This window comes from Desmodus rotundus, chromosome 5, assembly GCF_022682495.2.
Source record: "Desmodus rotundus isolate HL8 chromosome 5, HLdesRot8A.1, whole genome shotgun sequence".
Classification (NCBI taxonomy): Eukaryota; Metazoa; Chordata; class Mammalia; order Chiroptera; family Phyllostomidae; genus Desmodus; species Desmodus rotundus.
The window spans coordinates 10,910,134-10,926,154 of record NC_071391.1 but is presented as its reverse complement, the minus strand read 5'-3'; the positions used below and the strand labels follow the sequence as shown (position 1 = coordinate 10,926,154).

Genomic DNA, 16,021 nt, shown 5'->3' with positions numbered 1-16,021 from the left:
AACAGCATGTTAATCACAGTCCATATTTATGCTTATTGAGCATATTAATGCTAAATTCTATTTTGCTATTCTCTTAATTCAAATAATAATTCTTTGTAAAAGTAACACTGTCTGTCTGCATAAAGAAAAACATTTTAAAAACATAAGTTGTGTCATATCACCATTCTTCATAGTACTCACATTTTACTGAGAATAAATCCCTAGTCATCACCACAGTTAACTCAGCCCTTCAGGGTCTGCCTGCCTCCCCAGCCATACCTGCTGCTCAGCTCCTCACTAGTTTTCTTTATCCTTCAACTAGAGTAAACTCGCCATATCTCCATAGTCTGATTACAACCATCCTCTGGCTAGAAAGCTCTTCTTAGTCTCACTGTACCTCTCTTTCTGGTCTTTGTAGGCAGCCTCCTCAGAGGTCACTCCACCTATTACTGTCTGTCACTGCCCCCTGAGGATTATTTCCTTTATTGTATGTATCACCATTTGTCAGTGTAAGTATATGTATATTGTAAATATTTATGAATATTTGAAAAAAGTATTTTATTGTATTTAACATTTTGTCAGGTAGTCATTTGATGTTATGTAATGAATGAATGAATTAGCCCATTAACATTTGTTCAAAATTCTGCATCTGATCACTATTGTCCTCCATCCACACAATGAACCTAAGACCACCAAGAACAAAACTGTAGTTAAATAAAGTCAAGTTTATTTACCCATTGCAGACAGGAATACCATACACCAGGATCTGCAGGAAGGGTAGAGTTCAGTTGAAATTTAAACGAAGCAATATTTTAATAAAGGTCTAAAACACAGAGTAGATTCAGGGTGCTGGTTCCTGGAAAGTTATGCAGTTAGGACAAATGTGAAATGTTGCCTCCAAATCCCTTTCCTGGAAGTTCTGTACGAGTTGGAAATTAAGAATGCTTCTCTATATCAATGTGCTTTTGATGTTCCAGGCAGATCTCTCACCTTACTGATGTAATTTTTAGCAATTAATATCAGATAGCCTATGGTTTTAAGGAATCAAGATTTTTTTCAGGGAGTGAGGAAATAGTCGTCACACAATGGAGGGAGTTGCTCTGACACATTAAACTGTGGTTTGTCCTTGGGTTTGTCCTATGATTCCTCTTGAGTTTGCAGCTGGATTTATGTGTCTTTTACATATGGCAGGAAAGATGTTAAGTACCCCAGCTACGTTTTACTCCTTTACTTCCTATTCAGAAGCCAATTATCTTAGGTAAACAGTTAACCCTGGCGGCTCACTCCAAGCTCTCACGCCTTTTGTTTTGTGATGGCTCTCCTTAGAGCTCCTTTCACATCCTGGTTCCTGAGGCTGTAGATCAAGGGATTGAGCATGGGTGTGATCACGGTGTAGAACACTGCAATGATCTTACCCCCGGCCCGGGAGGACTTTGACTGGGGTCTCATGTACATGAAGATGGCAGTTCCATAAAATAAGGCCACCACTGTCAGATGGGAGGCACAGGTGGACAGTGCCTTGTGCCTCCCGGAGGCTGACCGCATCCTGAGAACTGATAGAAGAATCTGGGTGTAGGAAACCACAATGAGGAGAAAAGGAATGAAGACAATGATGATACTGAAGATAAAAACGACCATCTCGGTGAGTGAGGTGTCAGTGCAAGCCAACCTCAGGACAGAGGGTACCTCACAAAAAAAGTGATTCAAGACATTGGGCCCACAGTAGGGCAAACTCAAAGTGAGGATATTGATAATCATGGAGCTCAGGAAGCTACTGGACCAAGAAATGGCTGCCAGTTGGACACAGGTGTTTTGATCCATAATGATAGTATAATGAAGAGGATGACAAATGGCTACATATCTGTCATAAGCCATAACACCAAGGAGAACACACTCAATCATTCCAAAGGACAAGGAGAAGTACATTTGAGCAGCACACCTGGAGAAAGAGATGGTCTTCTTTTTTCCCACCATGTTGGACAGCATTTGTGGGACATTGGTGGATGTGTAGCAGATATCCAGGAAGGATAAATTAGTGAGAAAAAAGTACATGGGGGTTTGGAGATGAGGTTCTATCTGGATAATAGTGACAATGATAATATTCCCAGCCATCGTTAATAAATAGAAGAACAAGAAGATAATAAAAAGAATGAGCTGCACCTTTGGCTGTGATGAGAGCCCCAGGAACACAAATTCAGTCACAGTGAAGTTTGTTTTCATTGCACTCATTTTTCAGGTCACCTACTTATTATGAAGCCATCTAAATTGTATTTCATAATATTAACATATCATATATTAATAAAATTTAATTAATAAGTTAAATCCAGACAAGTTAAAGTTCCTAGGTCTACTCACTGAGAGTTCCTTAGTCCCACCCCATACTTTTTTTACTCCTACTTTATGTACAGAGTTAATATGTTTGGTAACTGACTTCCAGTCCGGAGCAGATTAAAATCAGTGATTTAGGAAGATACGGGATAATAAAAAAGTCCTAGAGGGTGGCACATACAATAGCAAGAAGAAGCTGCCAATCATTCCTCCACTCATTCATTCATTCTTTTCTTTCTCGCTTTCTTTCTTTCTTTTTACTTTTTCCTTCCTTTCTTCCTCTCAGTAATATCTTTTTGATAATGTAATATGTAGCGGGTGCTTGGCATACACTAGTAAACACACGGACATTTCCAATACTCCCATAGAACATGTTCCAGTGGAAAGTTGTGATGAAGAACAAATTGATACCTGAGGAAGTGAGGAATCTTATCAAGAATACATTTAAGAACCAAGCAGTTGCATGTCATGAAAACATTTACTTTATCCAAAACAGCCTTTATCAAATAATATCGATTCAGATGTAATGCATTTTAGAAGGCTTTCTTATATTTTGGTTTAAATGTCACCTTTTCAAATCTAGTAATTCAGTTAACTGGAAAAGTAAATTATGTAAAATATGAAATCCAGGGATGAAGAAGTTTGGGCCTGGAAAAGAAGAGAGAAATTAAATCACAGTCTTGCTGTCACCAACGTAGGGGGAAAGGAGTGAACAGGAGAGGTTACAGAGCTCCCTTCCATGTCCTTCAAACAGTATTTAAAAAGTTTTGTTGCAAATAATAAATGTTTTAGTGATTTTTTAGGAGTGATTATAATGACAACAAATGACACCCACCCACAGCGAGTTTCTTAGATGATGCAATCGGATCACACGACCAGTGGTGAAATGCACGGGATCTACGATTGGAGGGTGCCCATTGCATGCCGGGCTCCGCCTCTCCCCACATCAGAGTGCTTGTACAATGCACACCACCGGTCTGTGCCCAGCGTTCCTCATCTGTAGGGTAGGGGCAAGGGCAGCATCTTCACAGAGATGATGGCCAAGGTAAAAGAGATAACACATGTAAAGCACTCAAACAGAGTTAGGCACATGTAATAAGGGCTCAATATACGTTAACTGTGAGCATTATGATCCATGTGACTCCCATAAAAGGACTTTTGGTAAGTGCAGAACGGGAATTATTGGCGCTCCTCACCCCCACAAATGACAGAGAGGTTAAGTCTTTACGGCAGCAAACAACTTTTTGGTTAAGGCACCAAAATTACAAGTAATTACTGAATATATATGTTAAGTACCTACAACACACATGTATGTATTTATATCTATACCTATAACAATAAAAGCACACCAAGAGTAATACTCTTGCTTCTATAGGCATGCATGTATATGTAGAATTTTGTTCACATAAAGAAACATAAATATTTTGATTCAGCGTCTAAACAATGTAGATATTTAGACACTTTTATAAGTAAATATCATACCCAAAGTATAAAGTAAGATCACCAAGTTAAATACGGGGTTTCCAAAGCTCAGGGTGCTTTGTAATTATCTATAGATTCTATACTGTCACCTCAGTCACGCTAACAATTGCCTAGTTAACTGTACACCCTCCATTTTGCCTCACAGACAAAGGATACTGTTAGCAAATGCCTTCTCCTAATTCATCTGCCTGGAAAACTCCTCTTCAGCCCTTCGAATACGAGGCATGCATGACATCGTCTTTGCAACTCCCCCAGATTTCATGCATTCTGACAGAGTGAGTTAACTAGAGTCTTCTCTGCTGAAGCATTTCCATTCTCTGAACGTACCCTATTGCTTTACATACCTTAGTCTATCTCTGCCATTGACTTTGGGTTTCTAGAGACCTCACCATGTCTATGGTTCTCCTTTCCCCAGCACATAATAAACACTAATCAATGCTGATAAAATTCAAAGAAATCCTACCTATTTCTACATTTCTTAAGCCTTGAACTCACATTAAAAATAAATTCATCCTCATGGTATCTATGATTTTAGTAAAAGTACCTAGTCAAGCAAATTCATTTACTGCATAATAGTTTCTTTTTTATGAACAACATTGCCTAAGGCTCCAAAAAATCCACCTAATTCAAGAAAAAGAAAGAAAAGAAAAAAACTGTTGGTGTGACTTGATGTCAATAAGATATAAGGTGTGGTAACCTACCCTTTAGTCAAGGTCAGGTTATTTTGGGTTATTCTGGCATTATATAGACATAGCATATTAGGCAACATATGTCTTACATGGATGAATGACTCGTCTTTCTGCTCTGAAAATTACAGGAAACCATCTAAAATATATTTTACACCAACTTGAAAAGGCTGATTTCTTCATAAATTCAGAATGTTCAATAAAAAACTCTTTAATCTTTATAATTTGCATAACTGACTACATTTTTCCAACATATAGTTAAATTGTCTATTAAGTTGGTGTTCGCAGATAGCAATAATAGTGTTGGCCTTTAGTAGTACCTCATTTTCTAGGTATAATTTTGCAAGGTACTATAGTGTAGGTTAAAAGAATGAACTCTGAACAAGGGCAGCCTGAATATGAATTCTGAGCCCACCATTTCTCTGCTGGATGACTTGGGAAAGTTTCTAAACTGCACTAAATCTTATATTACTCCTATGTTAAGTGATAACTCTATTAGTACTTAATTCATAGGGTTATCTTGATGATTGCATTAGAAAGTACATCTAGAAGTTCTAGCACAGTCTCTGACACAGAGTATAGCTACCAATATTATATACACTCCAGGTTTACTCAATTTACTTGTGTTCTAAGAGTAGAAGGACTATGAGACATAACCAAGTTGGAATTTCAAGACATATCATTACAAAGTTGTTTAGAGTCTACACAAATTCATACAATTCTTATATGTGTTAACTACTGTGAAAATTTGCTATGTTTTTTAATTGGTTATCACTCCATCAATTAACAAGATATATTGCTAAAAATCAACTTATGGACTAAGAAGTTCAAGGACTAAGAAAAATAGAAATAACATCACAATTCAGTTTTTTATCTAGTTAAGGAAGAATATTAGGAAGGGCTGCCAACACATCCATAAATATTTTTCTGATGAATTCATCACTGAGTTATGGGAATTATGTTAGAAAAGAGATGATCATTTCTTTAAATAAAAACACTGCATACAGTGCTTACAAATTACAGTTAGTATGAATTAGTTTTACAAATCCTCTTGAACAAGTAACTAGGATCTGGTTTGGAAAATCTTGGAGGATAAATAAATAGGAAAGCAAAGGCTCCTGGAAGGCCATGCTCTCAGAGAGAGAGGGCCAACTTCCAACATCAGCCAGAATGCTATGTTGGAAAAAAAATGCATTTAAAAAGTTAACAAAGTTTAATCTTCTTCCCCTAAAACAACAAGAAGATACTAAGTGCTACCTATTATAATTCTCCATTGCATGGCACACATCTTTAGGTACTTTGCTGATAGTAAATGGCATCTTCACAATAACTCCAAAGTATATTTATATTCATGTTAAAGATGAGAAAATTGATGATCAGGCAGGCTATACAACTTTCTCAAAGTCAGAGTATTTAGCAGCGCCATAATTTGTTCTACAGTCTGCCTAATTCCAAAACATCCTTAAGTTAAATAACAGATGATTTTACTTTACTATTATTATTTATGTCTTAATAGGCCATTGCAAACATGGGCATAGCAGGGAAAAAATACATACCCTAAGGATAGAAGTGATGTGTAGAAATAATCTGCTTCATGCCATAAGTGGTAAGTCCTTACCACTTACTCATGCAAACAATTACTAATAAAAAAACAAAACAGGCATTATATCCATGTCCATAGAAATACAATTCTACGGACATAAAATAAATCTTCTGTTATGATAACTACAAATAAAATACTACCATAATCTGACTCAGTCCTTTTATAAGTAGACTAAAAGTAAGGATAATAAATGCATGCACAGTGAAATCCCTAAGTTATATGAGTTTTCTCATGTTAGGACCTTGGGCTGAATTTTGGATTCTTGAGGGATAATGTCCCAGACGAGTAATTAAAATGTAATGATTTGTTCTGAGGAATTCCTGGTTGAGACACTTGTTGGTTGTAGCTCCTTCCATCTCTCTACCCTGCGTATGAACTTTAGCATGGTTATGTTGCAGGCCTTTCAAGTGCCCAGGGTGTTCTGTTCCTTTTATATTGCCTAATACTAGGAATCATAAAAATGGGTGTATTCATCACAAGAACAGCAAAACCTAAAATACAAACTTCAAAAACCAATAATTTCCTTTACTTAAGATTTCATTTATTTATTTTTAGAGAGGAGAAGGGAGGGAGAAAGAGAGGGAGAGAAACATCCATGTGTGGTTGCCCCTCAAGTGTCCCCTCCTGGGAACCTGGCCCACAACCCAGGCATGTGCCCTGACTGGGAATCGAACCAGCAACCCTTTGGTTCACTGAATTGAGTCCTGGGCTCAATTCACTGAGCCATACCAGCCAGGGCTGGAGAGTCATTTCTTAGAATCAACAATATTTTAGAGATGGTTATGATCCTAGTATACTCTCAATTATCCACATAGCAAATTCGAGCCCTAGGTTCTCTTCTCTCTGGTCATAGCAAATTCTGGAACCACGTACTATTGCATAGCAACTAAACGCAAACTGTTTCTAAGAAACAGTATGGCCAGGAAACTGCGAGTTCAAACATACCATTTTACTTTATTAGCTTCGGTTTATTCATCTTTAAAATGAGCATAAAAATATCTAGATCATTATATTTACTCCCTTGTTTAGGATGTAAAGGGAAAGAAAAGTAGGAAGAGATAAAGAAAGCAAACAGTTCACATTAATTGGCCCTGGCTGGGTAGCTTAGTTGGTTAAAGCACTGTCCAAGGTTGTGGGTTTGATCCTCAGTCAGAGCACATACAAGAAGCAACCAATGAATGTGTAAATAAGTGGAAAAACAAGTTGATGTTACTCTCTCAAATCAGTAAAAAAAAAAAAAAGTTAACATTAACTAGTCTCTTCAATGTACAAAGAGCCAGATTAGCTAAACAATGCCTCCATAATGATATCCCTTAATCTTAAATGCACTATAGTTGGTTGTTGTAGTTTGTTTGTTTGGTTTTAATATCAATGTCTAGGCCTTATCCTAAATCAATTAATTCAGAAATAAAATATTATAGAATATCAAACAACCCAATATTGTAAGTTTAAAATATTTCAATGACAACAAAATAATATAAACAATGAGAGAGTGGTTTGGTCACGTTTTATTGTTTTGAGTATAATGTATATTTACTTGAAATATTGCAATGTTTACCAATATGTGTATCTATAAACCCATAATCTGAAAAATGCAATGAGAGCTTCTTCAAAAAGATAACATTCATATCTGTGGCCTTATGGTCTATGTGGCTTCCCAGAAGGCCTCTTTGATATCTTTGTTTCTCAGGCTATAGATGATAAGGTTTAGCGGTGGGCTCACTACAGTGTCGAACAAGGCAGCCACTTTGTCTTTCTCCAGAGAGTGGGTGGAGTGTGGCCTTGAATACATGAAGAGCAAAGATCCACAGAAGAACATGACTGAGATGAGGTGAGAAGCACAGATGGAGAAGGCCTTGCACCATCCAGAGGCTGAGCAGTTTCTCAGAATAGCCAGAAGGATGTTGAAATAGGAAATCAGGATGGCAAGAATGCCAGAGAGAATGGTGAAGCCCACCACACCCGGGAGGGCTTTTTCATAGACCTGGTTTCTGTACAAGACATTTTTACCAATGGTGGTGCATCACAGAAGTGGTCAATGATATTTTTACCACAAAAACTAAGGCAGAAAGTGTTGGCAATATGGGCTGAGGCATTCTTGAACCCTCCTCCATAATAGGCAGCAACAAGGCCAGTACACAGAGAGCTGGACATAGTACCTGAATGAAGTAATGGGTGACAGATGGCCTTGTGGCAGTCATACACCATGGCTGCTAGGACATAGAACTCAGTGTTGGCTATGACACAGGAAAAGAACAGTTGGGTTCCACATCCAGGCAAGGGAATGCATTTATCTTCTGAGACACAACTGGCCAGGATCTTGGGAATATACATAGAGGTGTAACAAAAGTCTAAAAAAAACAAATTGCAGATGAAAAAGTACACAGGTGTGTGCAGGCAGGAGTCAACACGAATTAAAATAACCAGGGACATGTTCCCTGACAAGGTTATCAAACAGAATGTCAGAAATATTACAAATAGAATCAGCTTTGCTGAGAAGCCTCCAAAATGAACTCAGGCAGGATGGTATAATTTCCTATTTCCGTGTCCACAGAGAAGAAATCCCGATGATGATTTTGAGGAAAAATAATTTAGTGATTTTTCTATTGAAAAAAATAGACAAAGGTATCAGTTAAGTCAACAATTACCGTGAGTCTCACGGACTTTTATCCATGACTATCTAGTATAACAGAACTTCAGTCTGTGACTATGAAGGAACACAGGAACTGGTGTTACAATATGATTATAAAATGAAGGCTTTCACTTATTAATGGTTTAAAGCAAGGCAAGTCCCTCAGTCTCACCACACAAGAAAAATGAAGCCACTGGCAGGTTATCCGATTGAGTGAAAAAGATGCATGAAAACACCCAGCCCAATGTTAGGTACATAAAGAGCATTCAAAAAATTTTCAGTACCTTTTATATACCATTGAGAATTTATGCATCATGCATTGTGCTGATTGTACACATATATCACTGTGTGCCAGTTAGTGTTCTAAGTTTCAATTTCAACTCACTAAATCCTTTCCACAATTTTATACGGTAAGTATTATGATGATCCTCGTGGAGTTCAAGAGACAATTTCAAGCCCTGGCTGGTGCAGATTGGTGGACTGAGTGAGGGCTGCAAACCAAAGGGTCTCCAGTTAGATTCCCAGTCAGAGCACCTGCCTGGGTTGCAGGCCAGGTCCCCAAGGGTACGTGAGATGCAACCACACATCGATATTTCTCTCCCAATGTTTCTCCTTCTCTTCCCCTCTCTCTAAACATAAATAAATGAAATCTTTTTAAAAAAGAGACAATTTCAAGGTCACAGAGCTGGTCAACAACACAGCTGGTATTTGAACCCAGCTTGTCTTTACCAAGAGTATATGTTTTCAACTGTTAAGCCACGTATGTCTTTTACAGATGACTTGTTTCTCTCTTGTTCTAAGGCAATGCCATAACCCTCTGACAACTTGAATTTCTTTACTTATTAAAAAGTTTTAAAATCTTTTCTTAAAAATTATTTTCCCCATGTTCTCCTGTTGATGTTACATATTTTTTGTATTTTTAAAAATTATTTTATTGTTGTTCAATTATAGTTGTCTGCATTTTCTCCTCCCTCCCTCCCCCACCCCATCCAAACCCACCTCCCTCCCTTGTTTCTACCCTCCCCTTTGGTTTTGCCTATGTGTCCTTTATAGTAGTTCCTGAAAACCCTTCTCCCCACTGTCCCCTCCCCTCTCCCCTCTGGCTATTGTTAGATTGTTCTTAACTTCAATGACTCTGGTTATATTTTATTTGCTTTTTTCTTTTGTTGATTATGTTCCAGTTAAAGGTGAGATCATATCCTCAGAAAACTAAAAATGGAACTGCCTTTTGACCCAGCAATTCTGCTGCTGGGATTATACCCTAAGAGCCCTGATGTTAGATTTATATACATAATTGAGGAAGGTTTTGATAGAATGGATGCTGATCATTAGGAAGACCCCAATTGTTGGTGTCAGAGATTCATTGAAAAACCATAAATCCTTTAATGTTTACATCTTGAAGCTCCAAGGCTCTCAGAGAGAAACTAAAAGGAGGCATTAAATTAAAAATACAGAATTAGGGCTGATGCTCCAGTAGCCAGCTGATTTTCTCTTAGCTGAAAAGGCAGTGGGAGAAAGCTAAACCAAAAGAGCATTGTGATTTAGTTCACTGCTTAAAACATTTACTTTGAGCTAAACCAGATCAGTTTGTAAACAAAATGCAAATGCAAGTTTTCATTTTTTTATTGTTGTTCCATTAGAGTTGTCCCAACTTTTTCCATTGCTCACGCCTGCCCCACCCTACTCCCCCACCCCCACTCCCACAGTAAATCCCCACCCTGTTGTCCATGCCAATGAGTCCTCTATTCATGTTCCTTGACTTGCCCCTTTCCCTTCTTTCCCCAATTATCACTCTCCCTTCTGGTCACTGTCAGTTTGTTCTTTATTTCCATGTCTCTGGTTCTATTTTGCTTGTTTTTTTGTAGTGTTGATTAGGTTCCACTTATAGGTGAAATCGTGTGGTATTTGTGTTTCTCTGCCTGGCTTATTTCACTTACCACAAGTTTTCTACCTCAAGGTATACTGTCCCTGCTTGTTAGGAAGCAAGAATTCTTAATCTTTAAATATTAGGTACTTAAAGATTAAGAGACTAAAACTCTCTTCCAAGCCAACAGGCATAACAGTTTTTCCAAATGCACCACTTATTTTTAAAACACATTCAAAAGACAAAAATACAGATGGGTGTTTCCACATTATCCAATGATTTTTGTTTGTTGGCTTGTCCATTTTATTTTTGAGCATATAGCTGATAATGGTAACATGGAAATAACCTGTAAAATAAAATATAGCCATTGTTTACCAAATATTTTCATTTAGGAACACTTTGCTCTATCTACCACTTTTCTCAGAGCGTCTTTAACATCTTTATTTCTTAAGCTATAGATCAAAGGATTCAACATTGGAAACACCACAGTATAGAACACCGACACCACTTTATCCCTTTCCAGGGCATAACTCGTACTTGGTCGGGAGTAAATGAAGAGAATTGAACCATAGTACAAGGTGACAGCTGTCAGGTGAGAGGCACAAGTGGAGAAAGCCTTGAGACGGCCTTGGGTAGAGCGGATCCTCAAGATGGCGGTGATGATGAAGAGATAGGAGGCGAGAATAAGCATGATGGGAGTAATGACGTTGGAGGTAAGTATGAAATAGAGCACAGCCTGGTAGCTCTCCTTCACATCACAGGCCAACTTTGAAAGGGGAGGAATATCACAGAAAAAATCATCAATTATATTGTTCCCACAGAAGGTCAGGGTAAAAGTCTTGCTCGTGATTATGGTTGAGTTAAGAAAGCCACCGAGGTATGAAGCTGCAACAAGACTGGTACATAACCTTGAGGACATTGCCTTGGAATAAAGCAGGGGGTTGGAGATGGCCTCATAGCGGTCATACGCCATGGCAGCCAACAGGTAACATTCACTATAGGCCAGTCCAGCTGAGAAGAAGAACTGAGCCAGACAGCCAGCAAAGGAGATGCTTTTGTCTTCAGAGATGCAGGTCATAAGGATTTGGGGAAAATAGACAGAGGAATACCAGAGATCCAGGAATGAAAGGTTCCCAATGAAGAAATACATGGGGGTGTGGAGCCGAGAATCAGCACAGATCAGAGAAATCAGGGTGATGTTCCCCAAGAGACTGAAGATATAAATGATGAGGAAGATGAAAAAGAGAACACTCTGTAACCACAAGTCAGCTGTGAACCCTGAAAGTATGAACTCCTTCACCTGGGTGAAATTTTTCTCATCCATTGACTTTGAGTTCTACGGTCTGTCTCTGCAAATAGATTAAGAAATATGGCATGATTTAAAATACACATAAGCTCCCTCATCACTGGGCACTTTGGATCATTGAAAAACCCAACTGATGTGTATGTTGTTCATTGTGGGACATGTTTGTGCTGAACTGGATATCATTCTTGTTGGATAGCTGAAAAATTGCTCTATGCTGGCTTGGGAGATCAGTTATTAAGAAAACAGCATAGTATATTTCACCTTATCTTTTTTATCTATTTTTCCCTCCTTATTAGAGAGGGTGATTTGTGTATCTTGTCTTCTGCTTCTCACTTAGGGTGATTGGGGACCACGTGAAAGGTGTAACAGGGGGAGTTAGAAAGGAAATGCTGACTTCTCTTCTGGTCTTTGAATCCTTTTGTCTTTTTCCAGAGAATTACATAAAGAAGAATGCTTTTATTATACTAACAATATTTTGGAGTATCCTTAGAAGTTCTTTTTATTGTGAATTTTTTGAACATGATTATATTATCCAACTCTTTATCCACAAAACCAAGAACACAGGTTTTTATAAAGTAGAAAATGTGTAACTTGAATAAAAGCAGAATTTAAGACCATAGCTACCTGTCTGATCCTCAGATACATTGTAAAAGGAAGCAAAAAGATAAACCAATTGATAATTTGTTCATAACATATTTGAATTTCCTATAGCAGCAATTTTCAACTGTTGTGCTGCAAGAATTTTTAAAACATGCAGTGCCTGACTATTTGGTCAAAGGCACTAACCTCTTTGCCCTTAAATTGCCAAATAAAAAAGTGCCAAATAAAATTGCCAAATAAAAGACAACAAACAACATAATAGCCATATGGTGTGAATGAATCAAAATCATATCTAATTTTTGTCAGGCAAAAAATATATTTTTGGTGTGCCACAGATTTTTAGTAATTACTTTGTGTACCATGAAATGAAAAAGGTTGGAAATTGCTGTCCTATAGAATCAAGAGTGAAAAAAAACCAAAATAAACAAACAAACAACTAAGCTAGCCACACTGAATGATTTGGGGGAACATGATAGCCTGAGTAATGGCCCATAAAGATATCCAGGTTCCAATTCCTGAAACCTATGAATGTTACTTTATATGGAGCAAGAGTTAAGTTGAGAATCTTGAGATGGGCGGATTGTCAGGGTGAGCCCTGAATACAATCACAAATATCTTTATATGAGGGAGGCACAGGGAGATCTGACTACAACCCCAAGAGGAGGCAGTAGACCACAGAAGCAGAGAGTAAAGTGACACAACCATAGGAGATGCCAACAGCCAGAAGACAGAAGCAGCATGGGAAGGACTCCCTACTAGAGCCTCTGGGTGGAGTGTGGCCCTGCCAATACCTTGTTTTTGTTTGTGATATCAAGTTTGAACTTCTGGCATCCAGAGCTATGAGAGAATAAATTTTTGTTGTTTTAAGTCACCAAGTTTGTGATGATCTCTTCATACAGGAAGTTCTGGAACTTGACCTCTACCAGTCTTCCTGACTTCAGAGATAGAAGCAGCAGATGGATCATTGGCAGCAATGGAAGACACACCATCTCTGCTTGTCTGTGTTACTACCCAGTACACATGACAATGTGCCACAATCAAAAATGGCTGTATTATGATTGTCAGGGCTCTGAATCGTCAGGGGATGTCATATTTCTGCTATTCAATGCAAAACTTTAAAAACATTTTCTGCTAGGGTGAAAAAACTTAATCTTGGTCATATACTCAGCTATGGACTTAAAATTGAGCTAGAAAAAAAATTTTTTAATGCTGTCTTGGAACTGTATCTATTTGATGGTAAGAATCTAAAATTTTAAAATTTAAATAAATGTTAATGCTATAGTCATTGTCAAAGTAGAAATTCTTAATAATAAGCAGAAGAGGATTGGAATAAGTGGCATTTTTATTCCCTTAGTGTTTCACAGTTGTCAACTGCTAAGGTAATTTTTAAAATAGCCTATTTCTTTTTTTTTAAGATTTTATGTATTTATTTTTAGACAGAATGGAAAGGAGGGAGAAAGAGAGGGAAAGAAACATCAGTGTGTGGTTGCTTCTCATGTGCCCCCTACTAAGGATCTTGCCCACAACCCAGGCATGTACCCTGACTGGGAATTGAACTGGCGACCCTTTGGTTCACAGGCTGGCACTCAGTCCACTGAGCCACACCAGCCAGGGTCAAATCCTATTTCTGGAAGCAGCTAAGAGCAAGAATCAAGAGAACTGGGTTCTGGTCTCAGCTGGCTGCTGCCAATTTTGAATAAACATAATTTCTAAATTCTATGTTCTCATCTACCTTTAATAAAAGTTCAGTGGGACTATTAAAGCTCACAGACATGAGAAAGTACTTTGAAAACTAAAAGCTGGAACTGTGGAATGCATCTTCTATGACTTCTTCACCTCTGTAATCTGTCCTTCAGATATGTTATTTGCTTTACCTCACAAGGATTTACAATTATATCTAAACCACAAGTCCCTAGAGTTGGTGTGTCCTCATGTAGAAATTTGAAAAATGGCAGGGCTTATTTGCAAAATTACAATTGGGTTTAAAAATTGCAAGCTATTTCTTCCCTAATCTCTCTTGTGTTCTTCTACAGTAATTAAAATATAATATAAACATGAATATACATATGAGTACATATATGTACATATCAATGCTTTTACAAATAAAAAAGGTTTCTAGGTAGCTTAGTATGAGTCATAAGACACAGGAAAATATCATAAAATGTGAAAATGAGAAGCAAGACCTGGATGTAAAATTAGACAAGGATAAAACCTATAGCACCCCAACGAGTTCTACCCACTGCTGAGTGCACACCACAGATTTCACTGGAAACATTCTAGCACCCAAATATGCAATTAGTAACACCAAAAAGGTAAGCTATTGTCCAAAAAAATTGGACAATGCATTACCATTCTTGATTCTGACTTTGAAATCATTTCCCCCCAGTTTCCTTGTAAAGAGAATGAGGGAAGTTTAAAGCACAATATATGGAACTGTAGTATTACATACATAGACACAAAAGAGCTTTTTGAGCCACCTTTACTTGCCATTAATTCGTAGACTCAAAGCTGGCAGCATGCCTCGTTAGAGTCAAGGGATGCTTAGACATCATCTCCCCACCAAACATCTCTCCTCCCTGTCTTCACTCACCTCCCTTCACCGGGAGGCCTCTTTAAGAGGTAGACGGCTCTGAGAATGATCACCCAAAAGGAACTGATCCCTTAGTGACTTCTCAGTCCTCTCCAGGCACCGGCAGTCCCCATCACTCAGTTTGCTACACTACTCAGATAATCCTTGAGTTAGGTATTAATTATAATGTACAGTATAATCTCAAAGATATGGTTTTATCTCCCTTATATATAATTGCACTCCTTTTAAGGAGCTCCTACCCCATGCACTGCCTACAGAGAAAAAGAAACACTTTTAAGTCATGAAAATATTACCATTTTAAGTTTTCTATACATTGGCCTAATCTAAGGGCCAATAAATCCCCTGTGAGACGACACAGGAGACAATGGTGGGTCCCACACAGCTGCAGAGGATTTGAGAGAATGAAAACGCTCAGCCAGTACACATCTAATTGCTTGGACCACTGAAAGAGACAACAAGGCCTAAAGAGAAGACATTCCAGCTCTCCTCATCAAATATAATTAGAGGAAAGAAAATTTTATTCTACTTCGCAAAATTGTTTTGTCTTTTGCTCAGATTATGATTTACTGCCTTTTACTCCTGGTTAATTAAATATTATACTTACTAACATAAATTGCCACTTCATTTGAATTTCATCTCAAGTCCAGAATTTCTCACATTACCTTAGAATAAAAAGTGCCTTCCACTCCCCCAAAGAAATTCTCTTTCCAATGCTAACCATACTGGGAGGGAATATAAGCCTGAGCATCCCTTTGGGATATGATGCAAAAAGCAGAGAGTACCTTCACGTGTTACTCTGGTGCCGAGTGACAGATTATAAAGCTCAGTTATCTGTCTGAAATGAAGTAGGCAGAGGTTTTTCATCATTAATATCATTGATTCGATTAACCTCTAAAGCTCCTTTGCTTTGTGAGTTTTGCTTTATGGCATCATTATGATTGAGTGGGCGCT

General features: G+C 37.9%; 3 protein-coding genes across 5 annotated transcripts; all 3 read right to left on the bottom strand.

Annotated features, from left to right (window-relative positions):
- Positions 1–633: 633 nt before the first annotated feature.
- LOC112319937 (putative olfactory receptor 2B8) lies at positions 634–6,188 on the bottom strand. 2 transcript variants are annotated; one of them, XM_045185330.2, is made up of 3 exons: positions 6,032–6,188; positions 3,143–3,330; positions 634–2,955 (listed from the first exon to the last, which is right to left on the bottom strand). In XM_045185330.2, exon 3 carries the CDS (start codon positions 2,206–2,208, stop codon positions 1,273–1,275), a length of 936 nt encoding a protein of 311 aa, XP_045041265.2. In that variant the 5' UTR covers positions 2,209–2,955; positions 3,143–3,330; positions 6,032–6,188; the 3' UTR covers positions 634–1,272. The 2 variants fall into 2 exon arrangements, with proteins under 2 accessions (XP_045041265.2, XP_045041264.2); XM_045185329.2 differs by lacking the exon at positions 3,143–3,330.
- Positions 6,189–7,686: 1,498 nt separating this feature from the next.
- LOC112319912 (olfactory receptor 9G4-like) lies at positions 7,687–8,648 on the bottom strand (the record flags this gene model as incomplete). The annotated part of the gene is given in 3 exon segments (XM_024577306.4): positions 7,687–8,064; positions 8,067–8,582; positions 8,585–8,648. Coding segments are annotated over 3 exon segments (921 nt in total), but the record flags the coding sequence as incomplete, so codon positions are not given.
- Positions 8,649–10,455: 1,807 nt separating this feature from the next.
- LOC112319908 (olfactory receptor 9G19) lies at positions 10,456–15,766 on the bottom strand. Of its 2 annotated transcripts, none has more exons than XM_024577302.3 (2): positions 15,733–15,766; positions 10,456–11,923 (listed from the first exon to the last, which is right to left on the bottom strand). In XM_024577302.3, the coding sequence occupies exon 2, from the start codon at positions 11,896–11,898 to the stop codon at positions 10,963–10,965; it is 936 nt and encodes a 311-aa protein (XP_024433070.1). In that variant the 5' UTR covers positions 11,899–11,923; positions 15,733–15,766; the 3' UTR covers positions 10,456–10,962. The 2 variants fall into 2 exon arrangements, with proteins under 2 accessions (XP_024433070.1, XP_045041267.1); XM_045185332.2 differs by having other exon boundaries at positions 15,675–15,756.
- Positions 15,767–16,021: the final 255 nt, after the last annotated feature.

Excerpts from the sequence above, each read along its gene's own strand:
- LOC112319937 (XM_045185330.2), bottom strand. The coding sequence starts at position 2,208 with ATGAGTGCAATGAAAACAAACTTCACTGTGACTGAATTTGTGTTCCTG.
- LOC112319908 (XM_024577302.3), bottom strand. The coding sequence starts at position 11,898 with ATGGATGAGAAAAATTTCACCCAGGTGAAGGAGTTCATACTTTCAGGG.